Source organism: Urocampus carinirostris, chromosome 14 (genome assembly GCF_059441175.1).
Source record: "Urocampus carinirostris isolate Australia breed hairy pipefish chromosome 14, RoL_Ucar_1.0, whole genome shotgun sequence".
Lineage (NCBI taxonomy): Eukaryota > Metazoa > Chordata > Actinopteri > Syngnathiformes > Syngnathidae > Urocampus > Urocampus carinirostris.
Genome location: NC_142362.1, coordinates 39,995,683 through 40,015,308, shown reverse-complemented (window position 1 = coordinate 40,015,308; position 19,626 = coordinate 39,995,683). Strand labels below are relative to the sequence as shown.

Genomic DNA, 19,626 nt, shown 5'->3' with positions numbered 1-19,626 from the left:
CAGTCAAAATGGTACTTTAGAACTTCAGAACGCTAACGGTAATGTGCCTTCGCATACATGACTGTGCAGTTTTCCGCTCTCCCTTGAGTTGGTACATCACGTCTTTTCGGACCATGCCACCATTCAAATTGGCGACTACCATATAGTTCGATAGCAATTATCAATATAGTATTTTATATTGCACGAAGGCAAATGAGGGCTGAGTTGCGAAAAATGTCTTATATTTGACAGCACCTGACTAGTGCTGTTTGCAATTGAAACATCATGAGCCGTCTCCCCACCGATTAACAGCTGGTTCCCTCCGAGACGCCTTGTTATGGTTATGATTGGTTAATAAGCTTTTTCTTTATTATTCTTTGGTGTCGACTCTAAATTTGTTGAGCATGAAATATTTTTTAGAAATTTTTTTTGTAGATTAATTAATATTTGAATTATATTTTCTGTGTTTTTCAGTTTAGATATTCTTTTTTTTTCCCGATTTGTTGTTTTTTTTCTTTATTTTTTTCCCCTCCCTCTTTAAGTCAATCTGTGCAGAGTGTTAAATAATAACTAGTAATGTACGTGCACCAGCCAAAAAAATGCATTTTTAAGTAGGAAAGAACAAGTATAAGTCATTCCCGGAGCACAAGTTGCAATTTTTGGGGAATTTATTTGATAAAATCCAACACCAAAAACATACATGTCACCTTAAAACGCAGTTTAAAATGAAAATTTAAAAAAATGTGCACCCCGGAATTGTCACTAACCACCCCAAAATTAGGCTTATCAAATCTAGTTTTCTGATGCTCAGTTTTTTTTGGCCAAGTTTTTCCAATTTTTTTTCTGCCAATTCATGTATCTTCAAATATTCTTTTACAAGGGGGTGGTATAGCAATGTTAAAGGAAAATTCCCAAGTCACATGCTCATGCCTACATCAGTACCGGTTTAAAATGGTTTTCTTATTCCTCCTGCACATCCACACTCTCATGCAGAACATAATGATAATGTTAATCGAAAGCTATCAGATAAAATTATCACAGCAAAAAGGGAACATGTGCGAGATGTTTTTAGTTAGCTCTCTGACACTGTTGCTTGTAGTTGAATGGAAGTGAAGTCTTTTCCCTCTCTTAACTTCCTCTCTCTGACCAAAAGAGTGCGGAGGCACGAGTGAATGGCAGTGCAATGTACCACGGGTAGCATCAATAACTCATATTTTTAATAAAACAAATTTTTATTCCCTAATTTTTTTTTAAATATTAAAGTTTTGGACATGTTAAAACTAGTGCACAGAACTGAATGTACTATAATTTAAAACAATAAAAAAACGCCAAGTGTTTGTCAAATATCTTAATAATAAACAGTAAAGGCCACACACTTGGAACAGATGTAAATGTTCACCGGTTAATTACTTGAATATGTTTTGTTCTTGTCCCAAACTGTTTGAAATCTGCAATCCAAAAGTCATTAAGTCCTCTGCTTCCAAATGTGCCCAGACCAACTAATAGCCCTTTGGGAATCCTGCATGATTGCGCCAATCTAGACCGCACAAACTCATTTCATTTTCCAACCTACTTGCGAAGAGACTTCTCCTTAAGTGGACACATACGTCCCCTCCGACACACAAGATGGATTCAGAAAATACTGCAGGATGAGATGCTTGAGAAAATTTGATTCTCTCTTAAAGGTTCCTTACAAGTGAGACCTTGCAAACCCTTTTTACACATAGACACACAGTGTGATAGAGATGATCATGAGCTCTGAGCTTCCATCACCCCCTTTTTATTTTTTGTTTTATTACTTTTGTCCTTCATTTTCTTTTAAATCCATTTTCATTTCCAAATTGATTATTACACTTATTGTGTTTGTTTTACCGTTATTATAAACCTATTTGCGCTGTTCTTATTTTATTCATTTAATTTTTACCTGGTATTGTTTATTGAATGTAAATGTTTTTTTAGGACATCTATCTTCCCTTTCGTAAGCAATATTTGATAACCGTATTTTCCCGACTATAAGGTGCACCAAAAATGTTTTTGTTTTTTTTTCCCAAAAGCTGACCATGCGCCTTATAACACAGCGCACCTTTATATATGGATGGGCTAAAAAGACAGCGACGTCTATTGAAGCAGATGCATCTCGGCGGATTTTTTCTATTTGTCTGCATTATTGTGGTCACTCTTCGTCACTATTGGCTTAAGTTATTCGGAGGTAAAGGGGGCAGGTCCTTTTGAGCATATGCAGGCTCACATAGGCTAAAGCAGGGCAAAATATTGTCTGCAATTGGCCTAAAATGTGAATCACACGTGTTTGGTTGCTCTACGGCATGGAGAAAACATTTTTTACTCGTCTGTATTTGTAAACAGACAGCAACAAGCAGCCTCTATCGATGCAGATACTTATCAGCGGACTTTTTCTTTTGTCGGCATAATTGCATGTTTTGGAGTGTGGAGCTATATTAAACGGTTGGAGTTTGTACACTCACAGATGAAGAGGATCGTGGTTGTGTTATTATTATTGAATGTGATGGCTGCAAGACGACTTGGGTGAGCGACCCTGGCTTTATATTTTCCCAGTAACTTGTTTCAGACTGATCTTGATGTTTCTGTGATGAGTCTTTTTTTTCCCAATTCCATTCAAAGTGTTTATTGTCATATGCACTTTAAGGAACCACGTTTCCCTGCACAGTGAAATTCAGTCCACACTGTTATCAGCGAAAATGAAAATAGAAATTATTTTACATTATACAAAATAATAATGCTGAAATAATTATATTAATCTATATTTTCATTCAGTTTTAATCATCACAGTTAATTGGTAATACAAAGCATTTATTTATCTTCAGATTTTTCAGTTCACAAAAATATTGTACATTATACAAAATAATATTGCTGATATATTAGTCTATATATTCTTGCACTTTTAAACATCACAGTTAATTGTTAATACAAAGCAGCTATCACTTCAGATTTTTCAGTTCACAATATTCTTCGTGGTTTGCTGTCCCGCCACAGTTGTGATGCCTTCTCAAGGTCCAATCCATTATCATCCTCCTTATAGCGTCACCAAGAATATAATTTGGTCTATTTTGGCAGAAAAGTCCTTTTCTTGCTAGGAGTATTCTTTTGTTTATCTTTTGTCGAATTGTTCGCTTCAACACGTGTTTTCCTTGCCTCCGTGAATTTCTCCGCCGTTTATTTCGTGCCGGAATTATTGCCGTTATCACTTTCTGCATTATGTTTTGACTTATTACTGACACTAAAGAAATGACTAATTTTGTGTTGATTTTCACCTATTACTGTCTTGCTCGACATGAATGAGGTTTATTATTAAAAAAAGTTCAAAAATTAAGTAGCTTGGACGTTCACTGTAGAAGGAAAAAATTCATGCAAATATAATTAAGTAGAATAATACAATTTCTTATTCAAATTATTAATTCATATTCTGCATTAAATTATTTTTGGTAATATACTGATTAAAGGGATAACCACAAACCTGTCTTTTTCTCATTTTCTCCTTTTATACTTCCTTTTTTTTCTTAACCTTCTTATACAACATAATTCGTAATATAATGCATCAAAGCAAGTGAGCCGTTTGAGAGCCGGCTCTTTAATGATTTGAGCCAAAAAATCTGGTTTTCTAAAAAGGGACGAACTTTCACTACTCAACTCAAACTGGTGTGACTTGATTGATTTGCCGTTTCGTGATAGTCGATGTAATCTGGATGGTACCCATCATTGACAAATTTGCGTTTTTCTGTACAGATTTGCTTGTACGTCGTACAAGTCTTAAAATGCATAATAAACGTACTTTGTACGGCAAAAACGTACAGGTTGACAGGAATACATACTTAACCTTCACTTTACGGCAACCACCACAACAATGAGCAGGACAAAGACTAGGAACCTTCCCGTGGTGTCCTGCGCAGGGCTCTCTCCCGGGGGAGCCTTGCGAATCCTACTCAATCCACTCAGACTCGCTCTCTTTCTTTCTTGGTCCTCTCTCCTTTGTCTCTCCTTTTCTCTCTTCCCCCTTTACACTCTTGTCCCTCATTTTCTCTATCCCTCTCTTTCCTACTTTCTCCCCACCTCTCACTCTCTTTTCCCCCTTTTTGCGTTTTACTGTCTTTCTCTCTTTCTATCTGTCCCTCTTTCTCTTCTACTCTCCTCTCTCTGTTCTGCTTGGGTCACACCCCGTCAGGCCTGGCGGCACAGGACAGTCGCGGCCCCCTCTCCTTCGGAGAACTACGGAGCCTCCCACGAGCGAGTCTGGCGCTACTATGGATTACCTTAGGCGCCTTGAGTGATTCAACGACGACGACGACCACAACAATGACGTAATCTCAAAGCAACGAGATTTCGTTGGCCGAGATCGGCGTGCAGCCATACATAGGTCCCTTGGCCTTTGTGGTAAATTGGGACCCGCGGTTTATAATAATCATAAATTACACTTTAACTTTCTCCCCTGTCACTCTTTTCCCCTCCAATTTTGCCATTTATTAGTAAGGACAAAACATATATGCTTTTATATAAAAAGGTTGGTGTTAAAATGCTTTTATAATTTGTAGGATGGAACGATGAAGCTGTGGGATTTTGAAACGGGCCAGAATCTCCAAAACTGGGACTTGAATGACATGAAAGATGGACAAGATCGGACATCAAGTTTGGAGTATGATGGGGTAACTTGTTTTTAATTCCTTGCACTGTGTGCCAAACTTAACTCAAGGGTTAGATAGGCGTAATACTAAGTTGAATGTCGTTTTTACTGCGCTTCTTTCTAACTTTTAAAAATCCTATTAGCAGTCAACATGTAGTGACTTGTTTTGGCTCCATTATTTATGTCCAGGCTTTGTACAGGCGCTTGAAACCCTTAAAATGCTTGAATTTCAAGGTGTTTTCAAGATTGAAAATGTACTTGAAGTTTGGTTAAAGTTCTTGTAAATGCTTGAAATTGTTGCTACATTTCTTCTGAAAAATTACGCCAACACTGCTCTCTGGTGACTTCGCTTTTCCACCGCATTTCTTCCACCCTCGTGATAAACTGCAGCCGTCATTAGTTTGCATAGCATTGTCTTATGTAGAGTCATCACCACCTACGCGTCTTGCCCAAGAGGACATGTGCATGTGACAGGAATACCTATCTATGGGCCATGCAAATATTTATGGTTTCATTTGCCAGTGATAAATGGTAATGGGAGGAACTTCCTTCAACTGAAAATGTAAGCTACACATTACACTTTTACCCAACAACTATTTGGGGAAAGATTTGTCTTTAGCATATTTACACGTGTATTGTCCAGATATATATTTATGATTTTTCTCATGTCTAAAAATCGAATGCTTTGATAAATGCACATGCAAGATTTAAAATTGCATATATCAATAGCTGACATTTTTATTTTATTTGTGGCTCATCAGATTACATGATTCACACCTGATTTCTGCATTTAATAGTACTTGAGGAATTGGGAAAATTGGCTTAATAAGTGCTTAAATTTGGCCATGAAAAATGTTAGAGCCCTGTATTTCAAATATTCTTACCTTGTCTGTAGGCGCTTGTCACATTTTTCTTTTTGAAGACTTTAGTACACCATTTTACTGATCTCTCCATTTCTTCAGATTTTTCCTTAATCCATATAACCGGTACTTGGTTGTCTTCCTCTTTTTAGCTGATTTTCTCCAATGTTGAATTCAGCGACAGCAATAACTAACGAAGATGCATTGATGTTATTTATTTTCAAACAAGTATTAAACAATATAAAGCAAAATACATAAAAGAAAAACATATTCACATGTTTTTAAATAAAAGGAGTATAAATAAGTAGTAACTTTTTAAACTCTTCTCCCTAAGCGTCTTTAAAGCTCAATTAAGTTATATGGGTACAAAAATTGAAAAAAAAAAAAAATACCTTGCAGCCTCCAAGTCGTTAAAATAATTGTCTAGTTTTTTGTCTTCAATCCCAACAAGTACACATCTTTATTGCATTTATTTATTCTATAGATTTTTCTACCCACCGACACACATTTTTATTTTATGTTGGTTCTCCCGTTACGTTTCAAACACTAGTAAAGCCCTTAAGTTATTATTTCTCTTAATAAGAAAAAGTGGTATTATATTGGGTCAAACACTGATTTTGCTAAATTGCAGCTTCAAAGACATTTTATGGTAAATGATTATACCCAAAAATCTACAGTGTCTTAAAAGTATTGGCTCCCTGAGAACGTTTTGACACACAGCCATATTTCAGGCTTTAAATTTATGGATTGAAAACGCTAGTTTTTTTAAGAATCAACACCATGACATAATCGTGGCAAGAAACAAAATGTATTCAACATTTTATATTTTGCTAATCAATACTTAAGAAGTCCGAACGTTGAACGTTTGACGATTTGTACACAACACATTAGGGCTGCACGATTAATCGTAATCGAATCGACATTGCGATGTGACGTAGTGCGTTAGGGAAACCACAAAGCACTTCTTCTGTTTTTTCCCCCTAGGTTTTGTAGTAACGGAGTTTTGGCAGAGGCAAGTTTTAATAATAGCACAAGCCAATAAACGCGATTCAAAGTTTGCAAGCACCACACTATGTCACACCCACCGTGTGAGCTCTTTGAGTGTCATAGTAGACTCCATAAACATAGTCTAAGGGAAGGAAACGAAACCTGCACCAAAGAAGGGCTGTACATCACTTGTTTGGACCTATTTTGGTTTTGACGAAGCGGACGTGGAACAGTAGAAAACACCCGTTGCAGAATTTGCTTTCGTGAGGTCCAGAGGATACACAACTAATTTGTGTAGGAATTCACCGGGGAGCCAAGGGAGCGCCAGCCTGCAAAAGTTTGGGAACCATTGGTTTAAAGGGACAGTAGTTTATAAAGTAGTTTTGCAGTGGTTTTATGCTCTGTTGATTTTGGCATTATTGCTCACAGGAAGACTGTAATTCTTGTGTCTCATTTCCACTTGGAACTTTTCCACAACTGTATCCCAGAGCTGCCTGGTGTGTTTTGTAAACTTTATAATTCCTTAATAATGCCTGAAAATGCGGTCTGTTCAGGTGCATTTAAACTGAGACTTAAAGGCACACAGGTGCATTTGTCTTTGGTAGGCATTTAGGTCGACATTTGATCATTCAGAAGTCATCAGGGAAACTCTGGAGTCAGGTGGCCGAGCTGAGAGGACACGGCAATATTTTTGCAATCTCTCTCATTTTTTTGTTGTAAATATAACAAAAATTGGTTCCACTTCAGGATTGTGTCTCACGTTGGTTACTAAAATGAATTTCAGTTTTTTTTTTTTTTTTTAGTTTTAAGCATGAAATTTGGCAAAATGACAAAAGTTCTTCATGGAGGGTAATATTTTCGCTAGGCACTTTATTTTCAATGATTTCAATAGCATTCAATGTCATTGTCAAGTCATATTTATTTATATAGCCTTAATCACAATGAGCCTCAAACAGACAAACTGATGTACATAAATCCCAAACGAAAACGTCACCACCCTCGCTTTTCTCGCGAGTGATAAAAATGATGTTGCTGGTAAATGGTTTCAGGATCCTGCAACCCTTGTGAAGATAAATAACTTTTTGAGAACATTTTGGAAGATAACAATTACAAATTTGAAGAATATTTTCAGAAATACAAATTTATTAGTTGCTTTATTTTTCAAGTGGTAATTGAAACCTGAACCCAGTTTTAAAAATGGCAAAACTTGAAACTTTTCGCCATTTATACAGGCTGTTTCCCCGAAAACTCTGCCTAGACGATGTTTACAAAGTTAAATTGTTATTGACACAAAAAGGCACACAAGAGTAGTCTTAATTTTTTGTTTGTGTCTCAGAATGTAACTGTTAGCCACGTAACCGGCTCCGCTGATGGACGTCACATAGCCGTGCAGTGCGACAGGTGAGTGCATTTCAGTCCTTGGGAATTCCTGAATATTATTGTCATTTATTGTCATCATCATATTTTATTTCTTAAGTAATGCTTTTACTGACCATGCCTAAAGGCATATTTGGGGTTACGCTCTCTTTCGGAAATATGAGTTGAACAGTGAATGTGCATTTGTTACTGTCACGTTTTACAATTTTTGAGCACAATGCAGACCTCGTTGTGCAAATACAACATTGGTAAATGTAAATTCCACATTCTATATAAATATATCTAAAAAGTTTATACTCTAATCTTCTGTTCTGTGGGTTTAACAGATCACATGGGTCATGGTTCAGTTACATACTTAGGTTTGTTGGTCTAGCAGTAAAAAAAAAAACAGGTTCAAAAAGCAAAATTTTGTATTTTCACTTATTTGCATATAGTAACGGTAACGGCCAGATTATCTAAGAAACATTTGAACTACGAAAGATGACTTGTTTTTCATAGCCCCGGGCTGAACGATTATGGGAGGTAATGTAAATGAGATTTTTTTTTTTGTTTGTTTTTTCCCCCAAAAAAATTCTCGTGCGATCAGACTTTTTCCACATATGTATTTATAAAACATACAAGTCATACCTGTCATTTTTTTTAGTTCTTTTACCCTATTATTTTATGATTTGTTTAAAAACTACTCTTCATTTATTAGCAAGGATCTATTTTTTTAAACAAGGTCCAATTCAGGGTTGGCAGTAGCTCAGGAGGTAGAGCGCTCATCTTGGGATCAAGGGATCCCGGTTCGAATCCCGGCTTGTCCGTGTTACATGTCAAAATGTCCTTCGGTAAGACACTGAACCCCTAATAAGCAGGTTAGCGTCTAACATGTCTGCATTACAAGGCCGCTATTGGGAAATGTGAAGCACACTGTAAAGTGCTTTGGGAAGTCATTGACTTGAAAAGCGCTATATAAATGCAGATCATTTCATTTCATGAAAAATGGAGTTTGTGATGCATATTAAATTTTCACACATATTGAAATATCATCTACGGTTTGATTTCGCCCTACCTCTTAATCAAAACGTTTTTTAAATTGTAAAGCAATATTTAATAACAAAAAGCATTCTGTGTCCAACTTGATCAAATGTCTTTAATTTCAATTAAAAATACATGTAACCAAATCAATTATATGTACTCAAATTTTTAGCCGTTTCTAGTTTCCGAAGCCCTGTATTGCACATGTGAGTGGACTTGATTGATTTTGAACAAATGTTATGCTCAGACAGAGTATTACCCCTAAAGAATAAAACTCTTTGCTGTAAAATTTTGTTTTCCCATTATCTCAAGCTAGGGTTATTATGCATACAGTGTATCCGGAGAGTATTCACAGCGCTTCACTTTTTCCACATTTTGTTATGTTACAGCCTCATTCCAAATTGTATTAATTTAATCTCTTATCTCAAAACTCTACACAAAAAAACTCCATTATAACAACGTGAAAGTTTTTTTTTTTTTTTTTTACTTTTTTTGAATTTATTAAAAATAGAAAACTAAGAAATCACATTTACATAAGTATTCACAGCCTTTGCCATGAAGCTCAAACTTGAGCTCAGGTGCATCTTTTTTCCACTGATCATCCTTGAGATCTTTCTACAGCTTAATTGGAGTCCACCTGCAGTAAATTCAGTTGATTGGACATGATTTGGAAAGGCACACACCTGTTTATATAAGGTCCCACAGTTGAGTCTGCATGTCAGAGCACAAACACCCAGCATGAAGTCAAAAGAACTGTCTGTAGACCTGCGAGACAGGATTGTCTTGAGGCACAAATCTGGGGAAGGATACAGAAAAATTTCTGCTGCTTTGAAGGTCCCAATGAGCACAGTGGCCTCCATTATTCGTAAATGGAAGACATTTGGAACCACCAGGACTCTTCCTAGAGCTGGCCGGCCTTCTAAACTGAGCGATCGGGGAAGAAGGGCCTTAGTCAGGGAGGGACCAAGAACCCGATGGTCACTCTGTCAGAGCTCCAGCGTTCCTCTGTGGAGAGAGGAGAGCCTTCCAGAAGGACAACCATCTCTGCAGCAATCCACCAATCAGGCCTGTATGGTAGAGTGGCCAGACGAAAGCCACTCCTTAGTAAAACGAACATGGAAGCCCGTCTGGAATTTGCCAAAAAATTCTCTGGTCTGATGAGACAAAGATTGAACTCTTTGGTGTGAATGCCAGGCTGGGGCGAAGGTTCATTTTTCAGCAAGCACACAGCCAAGATTTAAAAGATTGGCTTCAGAACCACTCCGTGAATGTCCTGGAGTGGCCCAGCCAGAGTCCAGACTTGAATCCGATCGAACATCTCTGGGGAGATCTGAAAATGGCTGTGCACAAACGTCTCCCATCCAACCTGATTGAGCTTGAGACTTATTGCAAAGATGAATGGGCAAAACTGCCTAAAGATAGGTGTGCTAAACTTGTGGGATCATATTCAAAAAGACTTAGGCTGTATTTGCTGCCAAAGGTAGGATCAACAAAGTCAAGTCAAGTCATTTTATTTTTGTATAGCCCTAAATCACAAAGAGTCTCAAAGGGCTTCACAGGTTATTACACTATATACTATATACTCATAGTCAAGATGGCGGCGCGTTGTGCAGACGCTGCGGCTCGGGCTCCAGTTCGTCTTTTGTTTTTCAGTGTCCCCTGATCCCTCTTATTTTCCCTTCGACTCGCTTCGCATTTACAATAATATCCACTATATCCCGAGGGATATACAGAGACCACCGGATCTCCCTGGAAGATTTGCCCGCCTGCCGACAATGACAAAGCAAAGGCTGAGCTAAGAAGGCGACCACAAGACCAACGCTCCCAAGCATGTTCAACCAACGCCAGATCCATCGTCCACAATGAGTGAATTGAGCTGCGAATCGCCACCAACAACGTCCGTAATTTGAGGACTTTTTTTTTTTTTTTTGCCATCACGGAGTCTTGGCTTTCCCGACGCCGCATTACATCACCGGCTTGAACGAGACGAAGACTCCGGTAAAAACAGGGGTTGGAGACTACGCGCTACAATAATAGCGGAACCATTGACACACACTGCTCACTCGATATGGAGTTTCTAGCAGTATCGTGCAGACCCTTCTATGTACCGGGAGAGTTAACTGTGGTCTTTGTGTTTGCTGTATACTTTCCACCGCTAACAGTTTCACTGGATGCTAACGTTAGCATAGCGCTAAATCTCCTGCCCGCTGCTATCATTAAACAGCAGCTTGCGCACCCCAACGGAGCTTTATCGTCGACGGCGACTTTAATCGGGCATGTTTATGGACTGTACTCCCAAATCCATTCAATTGTGGACTGAGCAATTCGGAAAAACACTGGACTATGTGTAATGTAAGATCAAACATTCGGTTGTATCCGGCAACTCTGTTTGACCCTCACACCACCACCACCCCTCAACAACCCCATTCCTCCAACAGAAGATATAGTTGAGTGTCGTCTGCGTAGCAGTGAAAACTGATATTGTATTTGCGAATAATATCACCTAATGGAAGCATGTAAATGCTGAAAAGAAGGGGGCCAAGCACTGAACCCTGCGGAACACCACAGGTAACACGAAAGGGCTCAGATGTCATTTCGCCATATTTAACACAGTGCGTCCTATCTGAGAGGTAGGATCTGAACCATGAGAGGACGGTTCCTGAGAGACCAATCCATTTTTCCAACCGTTCTAGTAAGAAATCGTGGTGCACTGTGTCAAAAGCAGCACTAAGATCCAGCAGCAGCAAAAGTGATGAAGCGCCAGAATCCATTGCCAATAGGAGATCATTGGTTACCTTAATCAGAGCCGTCTCAGTAGAGTGGTTAGCCCTGAATCCTGATTGCATAGATTTGAAAAGGTTATTCTCGGGTATGAAATCATTCAGCTGCTGTGCCACTACTTTTTCAAGTACTTTAGAAAGGAAAGGTAGGTTTGACACGGGTCTATAATTAAATAAGCTTTCTGGATCAAGGTTGGGTCGTTTCAGTGTGGGTTTAATAATGGCGGATTTAAAAGCCGCTGGAACTACACCTGAGGAGAGTGATATGTTTATAATATTTAGAATTGAAGGTGCAAGGACGCCAAAAAGACCTTTAATAAGTGAACTTGGGAGCGGGTTGAACTGGCAAGTTGTCTGTTTGGCCGCATTCACCACCTGTTTAAGATCATCAAGTGACAGTTCACTAAAACTGGACAAATTCCCTGGACAGCCACCCTGTCGTGTATCTGTAGATTTCAGCCCTTTAATATGTGTTGTATTAATAATGTCTTTAGTAGTATCTATCTATCTATCTAGCAATTTCTTCCTGTATGCATTGAATCTTCTTAGTAAAGAAGACCATTAAGTCATGAGCTGAGTGGGTCGAACTATCTGGGATAGTCTGTTGCCTTGTAAGCAATGCTACAGTGTCAAAAAGGACTTCGGGATTGTTCTTTTGTGACGCAATCACCTTCGAAAGGTAGGCCGATTTTGCAGAGGCAAAGATCGCGTTATACTTTAACAAGCTATCACACCAGGTTTGATGGAAAACCTCAAGCTTGGTAGCGCGCCATTTTCGTTCCAATTTCCTGCATTCTTTTTTTAAGGGTTCTAGTTTAATCAGTAAACCAAGGCGTGCGTCTTTTAGGTCGTGATTTAAGCCGGATGGGTGCTATTGAATCCAGGACACTAGCCAGGGTAGCATTAAACTCATTCATGAGTGAGTCAATAGAGCCTCTGTATGAAGGAAAGGACGCAACTGCTCTTGGAAGAAGTTCAAAGAGCTCAGAAACTGTGCCATTGCTTATATTGCGTCCGCTAAATCTTTCATCTTTTTTTAGCACTACTTTTAGCTAGCAACTCAAATGTAACTAAATAATGGTCCGAGATAACGGTAGTACACGGTAGCACCGTCATGTTTGAGGTTGAAACTCCTCGAGTCAGAACCAAGTCGAGCGTGTTTCCATCTTTATGGGTTGGCAAATCAACCAGTTGATTAAAACCAAATGCATCAATTAGAGACCGAAACGCAACAGTGAGTGAACTGAGTGGGGAGTTCATATGAATGTTAAAGTCCCCCATAATTATAATTTTTCTGCATAGGTTTCTAGTTCAGACAAAAGTTCAGCAAATTCGTCTAAGAAAGTTGTGTATGGTCCTGGTGCGCGATAGTTATTACATAAATTGACAATAGAGAGGACCACATAACAAGTGCCTCGAACGACTTGTAATTATTAGAGGTACGAGGAATAAATTTGAGCGTTTTTTCAGAAATGAGCCCGACACCGCCACCCTTCTTCAACGTGCGTGCTACATGGCTACTCACGTAGTCTGCAGGAAACGATAATTTAGCGGTAAAAACTCATCCGGCCGTAACTAAGTTTCACAAAGACCAATACATTTACGTTTATAATCACGAATCATGTTATCAACAAGTAAAGCTTTAGGAGCAAGCGATCTAATATTTAAAAGACCAGATTTTAGCTTTGCTGAATCATTTGACTTAGCTGCGTGAGCGTTGAGTTTAAGACGTCGGTTGTCCGGCGAGGAATGAATGGTGGAATTAGTCACATCTTCGCATCCTTCTTGCTCCTTCGACTTCGCACGCTTCTTACATTTACCCGCATGGCAACCACGCTTCTGTTTCCTGTCTTTACTGCGCCTTTGTCGTCGTTTAGTAGGAGGAATAGTTGTCCACAAAGATGCCGGATCTCTTTGAAGCTCGTTCGGGATATCATAGGCGGTATAAAAAGTGCCCGAAAAGTTGAAATTTAAACACCCACCCAATCGAAAAAGTTTGTCCCGACTGAAAGTCTTATTGGCCATGCATGTGTCCAGAAAAGAAAGCAAAAAAGACTAGAGAACGGCAGTAAATAGAAGATTTGCTGGAGAGCATCGAGCCGCAGCATCCATTGTATGCGCCGCCATGTAGCTGAAGAAAAGTATTAAGCAAAGGCTGTGCATACTTATGTAAATGTAATTTCTTAGTTTTCTATTTTTAATAAATTCAAAAAAGTAAAAAAAAAAAAAACTTTTTCACATTGTCATAATGGAGTATTTTGTGTAGAATTTTGAGATAAGAGATTAAATTAATACAATTTGGAAGGAGGCTGTAACATAACAAAATGTGGAAAAAGTGAAGCGCTGTGAATACTTTCTGGATGCACTGTATGTCTGTTTACTTTCAAGGTATGTACCAGTCGTCATTCCCATGTTGGCAAGTGAGTACCAGTCAACATTCATTTACCCTTTACAACCCCCTTTCACTTAAATAAATTGTTGTCTATTGAATTTATTTGGATTTTAACAAAAGTAAAGACGTCATAACTCATGCAATAACTACGATCATGAATATGAAATCTTATTCCAATAACTTATTTTTGCATGATGATGAAAGCCGACATTCATTTTTTACACATACTGCGATTGCAATATCATGTAGCACCCGCAAAATCGCGTCACAACTTCATAATTGTCCCTAAAGGTCAAACTTGCCTTCAGATGACGTCCTTACCGACGGAGAGAAAACGAGTCTAACAAAATAACTATAGATCTTCAAATACAAACAAAACAATTGCAGTTGAATGACCGTCTCTATTGTCATTATACAAAAGTACAACAAAATTGGAGAGCTTCTCCATTTCAGAGTAAGAAAGCAATTTAGAGAGTGGCTGGCTACTTGCACTGTGTGCATTAGTTGTCCTGGAATTTAGCCAGGTCCGCAATGGTTAAAATACAACCGTCCTGAATGTAGCCGTTTCCCACGAGTTGTAGCTCCTGGTCATTCGTTTAATGGGTAATGCCTCTAGTGTTGGTGAGATACAGGCTCTGCAGAGGGGGCTTATGAGAGATGTTAAGCAGCCTCAACAGTCGGCCAGACATGTAGCTTTGCCATTAGCTTCTCTCCCCACGCTACCATAGTCTCTTCCTGAAAACAATAATACTCCACGGAGCACCCGCTGGTGATCACCATCTCTTTGCGCTCTTCTTACTTTCCTCAAGAGTGTGATTTAATCAATATCTTTTCAATGTATCTATCTACCATGGTCATATTCCTCAAGAGGGGTGACCGACAGCAAAACACACATATACAATAACAAAGAAAATATAAGGGAAATAAATAGCAAAAAAACACGAATAATTTTTGAGACCATGGCCAACCCAATTGCCCAAACATGTTAGGCACCTCGGCACCCAAGTTGGTCATGCTTTCGTCCCTCCAGATGAAATGGGACACCAGAAAGCGGCCATGTCACTCGGGTCAGGGTGACACAACACACTCTTTTGTTAAACAGCAGGGCCCGACAGCTTTCACTGGTTTACCCCTGCCGCATCATACGGGTGCCCCCACAATCCCACTATCCTTTCACAACCCCTCTCCACTCCTTTCTATCACCAACAAGAGCTCTAGCTTCCATTATATTTAGACCTCTTTCCTGCAATGCACTCATAACACCATCCACCCACGTCAATCGCGGCCTTCCTCTTGGTCTCCTTCCTTTTCAATGTAACAAGCCGCTAAAAGCCATCTGGCGCCATGCTCTGCAGTTTTGTTTTGGTGGTCATTTGTGCACTCCGCCCCACTTTTAGACTGACAGCATACACCAGCCTATCAGAGACGGTCACACCCACCCTCACTGTAGTTACTTTTTAAACCAGATGTCCGGATTACTTCATTTTCATGACCATAAGGTGCACACAAAAGTCTTGCCCTGTGTCTTTCATGAGTCTCCTGTTTGAGGAATAAAAAGGTCTCACTTGTGCAGAAGATGACGTGTGACGTCACACGCAATGTTTCTATATTTTTCTAATTTTTACACTTTTATGCTTGTCAGTGTTGTTGTAAGGCGGCCGCAGCAGAGGGCACGCGTGCCCTATGGTGCGGTGCAAGTGTTTTTTTTACAAAACTAGAACCAGCTACGTAGGTTTGGCCTTATGTGCGCCTTACGGTCGTAAAAATATGGTACTGTTTTGGTTCCTGATGTTTCCTGTTTTTCCTTTTATCCTCAGTTTGTATACGATACAGTTTTTCATGCTGAAAGAAGAGAATAAAGAGAAGAAACTTGTACGACACAGCAGAATTTCCCTGCCATGTTGTCCTTCTGACCTTATCTTTGACACAAAGAGCCGGCTTTGGGTCCTGACAGATTCCTGTGAAACACCGCTTCAAGTCTATACACACGAACAGGACTCCTGGAAGGTTCATTTAGCTCTATACACAAATTTGAAATGATCATCACTTACATATTAGCATGTGTTTTATGGTTTCAATCACAAACACACACTCTTGATTAACAAAATAATGTTATAAGAGCTAATATACTGTATCAGTCTCCCCCTCAATGTGTTTCCATAAAGACAACTTGACTACGGGGGGAGTAGAAGAGAGCGGGAGAAAGCCTCTGCTGTATTCTGTGCCTTGATAATCAGCCCAAAGAATGCAAAAAAGGCAGATACCGGTATCAGGCAAATTCCTAAGTATCGGGCAACCTCTAATGATGTTGTGAAACATTGTATGCTACAAGATTGGACATGACATTACAGGCTACACTTGTAACAATGATTTCAATGATAATAAAAGATAAAGTCGACCAGGATAAAAGGCAGAAAAAAAATATAATAACAACGTAGTGCTCAGAGACTGGCCTAAGTCCTAATAATAGTACAATATTCGTAAGAATAGTGCTTTTTAAATTGGTGCAATGATGAGAAGTGCAATCACATTTAGCAGTAGCAAGAAAAAAAGTCACAAGGTATTTATCTTCACAGTTCCGTTAAATAGCATATATTTCCACGGTTTCATTTATCACAGTTTAGTGTACTTGTTTAAGGTGGTGATGGCCCTGGGGAAGAAGCTCTCTCTGGTCCTGTTTATCCTTGTTTTGAGGTACCTTTAGCACCAACCAGAAAGAGGCGGTGCCCAGGATTTTAGCGGGAGAAATTCAAATTCTGGAGACTCCTGCTTAATCAAGTGGGTTGGCTGTGAAAATCAACTGAAATTCAACCAAGACACGTTTTATAAACATTAAGTATTGTGTGGTTACAGTCAGCCCAGAAATAAAAGAAAATGGTGAAGTTAAAAATGATACTTTTGTCAGATGCTAATTGAAGTCCTTTCCTTGTTCTTGGTTCTAGTGTGACGTGGCCACCAATGAGGTGAAAAGAGTGACCGAGGTTTTTAAGCCTCACTTGGAGACGTTTGATGGTGAGTCAACACGCCCATTTATTGAAATAAATGCAAGTTTGACGGCCAAAGTTGATTCATTAATTTAGTGTCAGATGGATATGTCAAATTGAAGTGCTACATGCTCGCCGTTTTTTTTTTTTACACCAATTTGACTAAAGATTCAAATCAATTGAGATTATTTTGTATCTGTAACAACTTAAATATCCAGTCTTGGGCATGTTACTTTAAAAAAGAAATTGGTTAAAGACTCACTACTTATTCCAAAAGGTAACTGAGTTATTAACAGAGTCAAAGTAACTAGCTAGCATGGAAAGTAACTAGTTTCTTTTAAACAAAGTATATCAAATAATTTTTCTGAGCAGTATTCAAGTCAGTTGAATAGAGAGGAATAGACAAGTAGTTATAGAACGTTTTAATGTTATTGCACCTTATCAGCAACAGATTTATCCTACACCTGAAGGGCAACAAAAATAAACTTCTATGCACGTGTTTTCCTTAAATGCATGTTCAACCTGTGCTGGGGTTCATCATCCTCAAATAGGCGCCATCTGGTTCACACCTGATTCACACCTTTGTTTTTTTTCTTTCCCAAAGTTGATGAACTCAGAGATTGGTTGCCACACTATTTATTTTTTTTAACACACCCTTTTGAACTACCGTTAATTACGGACTATAGAGCGCACCTGATTATAAGCCGCACCCACCACATTTTAAGAGGAAAACCGATTTTGTACTTACGCAAGCTGCACTTGTATATAAGCCGCATGCGCCCACATTAAAACATGTGACACAATCACCAAATTAGCCCCGCTATTGTAACTGGATAAAAAGTACACAGTCCAAAAACCTCAGCCGGCAAAATGAACAGAAAATGATACCGGTATTTAGCGTTTGATGCAGACCTGCAGAGTCCGGGTACTAACTAATCAAAGGAAAAAAAGTCTATTTCCAAAGGTAAGGGTGGGAAAACTATATATCCACTATTGTCCGTCGCGGAAACAGGTCTCACTCACCTTTACCCCACTTCCCGTCAGCCCGAGTTTGCTCCGCCCCTCTTTATTAATTCGCAAATCATATCAGAATAAGTGTCTCAAATAAATAAATACATTACAAAAATATACAGGTGCAAATACATATTATACATTAGTTACGCATATTTACAAAGAAAGACGGTACACCGAGAGAGTTTTCAAAGCTTTGATTATAATATTCTAACTTTCATCACAAACCGTGCCTGCGAAGGGTAGCAAAACGCTACTACCAACACGCTCGCAACACAGTAAACGGCTATGTTAAGAAAACATACCGTACTTGTAAAAAACATGGTAAACCGTCCTCATCTTCCTCCTTATATCTGACGTCATCAAAGTAGTCTTCCAAAGTATGAGAAAGAGACTTCGTCATAACGACGTCGACCCGTGCTCCCTTATTCAAAAACACGCTAGCAACACGCTCGCAAAGTGAAGTTTACGTGCAGTAGTTCTGTTTCCTTCTTTATCTGACTGCTCGTTTGCTTATAGTTTGAAAGCTACGTCATGTGCCTTTCTTTTTGCAATCTACATGAGGATATGTCTACGCTAATTTATTTTGTGCACAAGCTAAGAAGTTGTTGTCTTCCTTGGCGCATGTATTCCACCGGTCTAAATCATACCTTATTGTACTCGAGCGCCGCTGGCGGCTGTTGGAAAAGTTACATAAATTGGCCGCATCACTGAATAAGCCGCAGGGTTGAAGGTTTGGGGAAAAAAGTAGCGGCTTATAGTCCGGAATTTACGGTATATGCCCAATTGCACAGGCTTCAGAAGGTGCCTATTATAAATGCTGGGTCTTCTTAGTTTTCTTAGAACGTACTGCACCTACTGTTAATGGCATGTAACAATAAAAATAAATACCAAAAAACAGGGATATTCTGTTTAGTCACATTGCACTGCAATTATTTTGAACAGGACTGTAAATGCACACACACTGTACTTTCGTCACACTACTACTTAACAATTAATACACAGATACCGTCAACAGAAAATCTAAGTCATTCATAAACTATAGAATAGAGCTGTGTTTTAAGCCTAAATTCAAACTGTTCCAATGAGGTTGCAAATCGAATCTCAGGAGGCAGAACGTTCCACAACATCGGGCCCGAACGGAGAACGCTCTCGAACCTGCAGTTCTCTTCTTGGCTCTTGGGATCATGGGTAAACCAGCCTTTTCAGAGCGAAGACTCTGGACTTAAACATAGGGGGAAATTAAATATGAAAGATATGAGGGAGCAAGTCCATGCATGATTTAGATTAATACCAACAGAACCTTAAAATCACATCTTTAGCTAACAGGGAGCCAATGCAGGTTAGCTAAAATTAGGGTAATGTGATCAAACTTTCTTGTTTTAGTTAAAAGCCTGGCTGCAGCATTTTGTACCAACTGTAGGCTTTGATTTTGGACTTTGGGAGACCGCATCGGAACGGGACAGCATAGGGCTAATTTTAGCAAAGATGGAAAAAAGCTGTTATAGTAATCTCCCCACTGTTCTTAAATGTCCTTTCAGTGTCTGAAACCCATGACAAAAAATTAAAGGACACAAGGGCA

General features: G+C 39.0%; 1 protein-coding gene across 2 annotated transcripts in view; it reads left to right on the top strand.

The window, feature by feature from the left end:
• wdr4 (WD repeat domain 4) overlaps positions 1 to 19,626 on the top strand; it is an 87,616-nt gene that overhangs the window by 25,344 nt on the left and 42,646 nt on the right. For both annotated transcript variants that reach the window (XM_088352962.1, XM_088352961.1), the window contains exons 7-10: positions 4,545 to 4,655; positions 7,817 to 7,881; positions 15,867 to 16,056; positions 16,992 to 17,061. In XM_088352962.1, the coding sequence (XP_088209088.1) occupies positions 4,545 to 4,655; positions 7,817 to 7,881; positions 15,867 to 16,056; positions 16,992 to 17,061 (436 nt within the window). The remainder of the gene's footprint in view (positions 1 to 4,544; positions 4,656 to 7,816; positions 7,882 to 15,866; positions 16,057 to 16,991; positions 17,062 to 19,626) is intronic.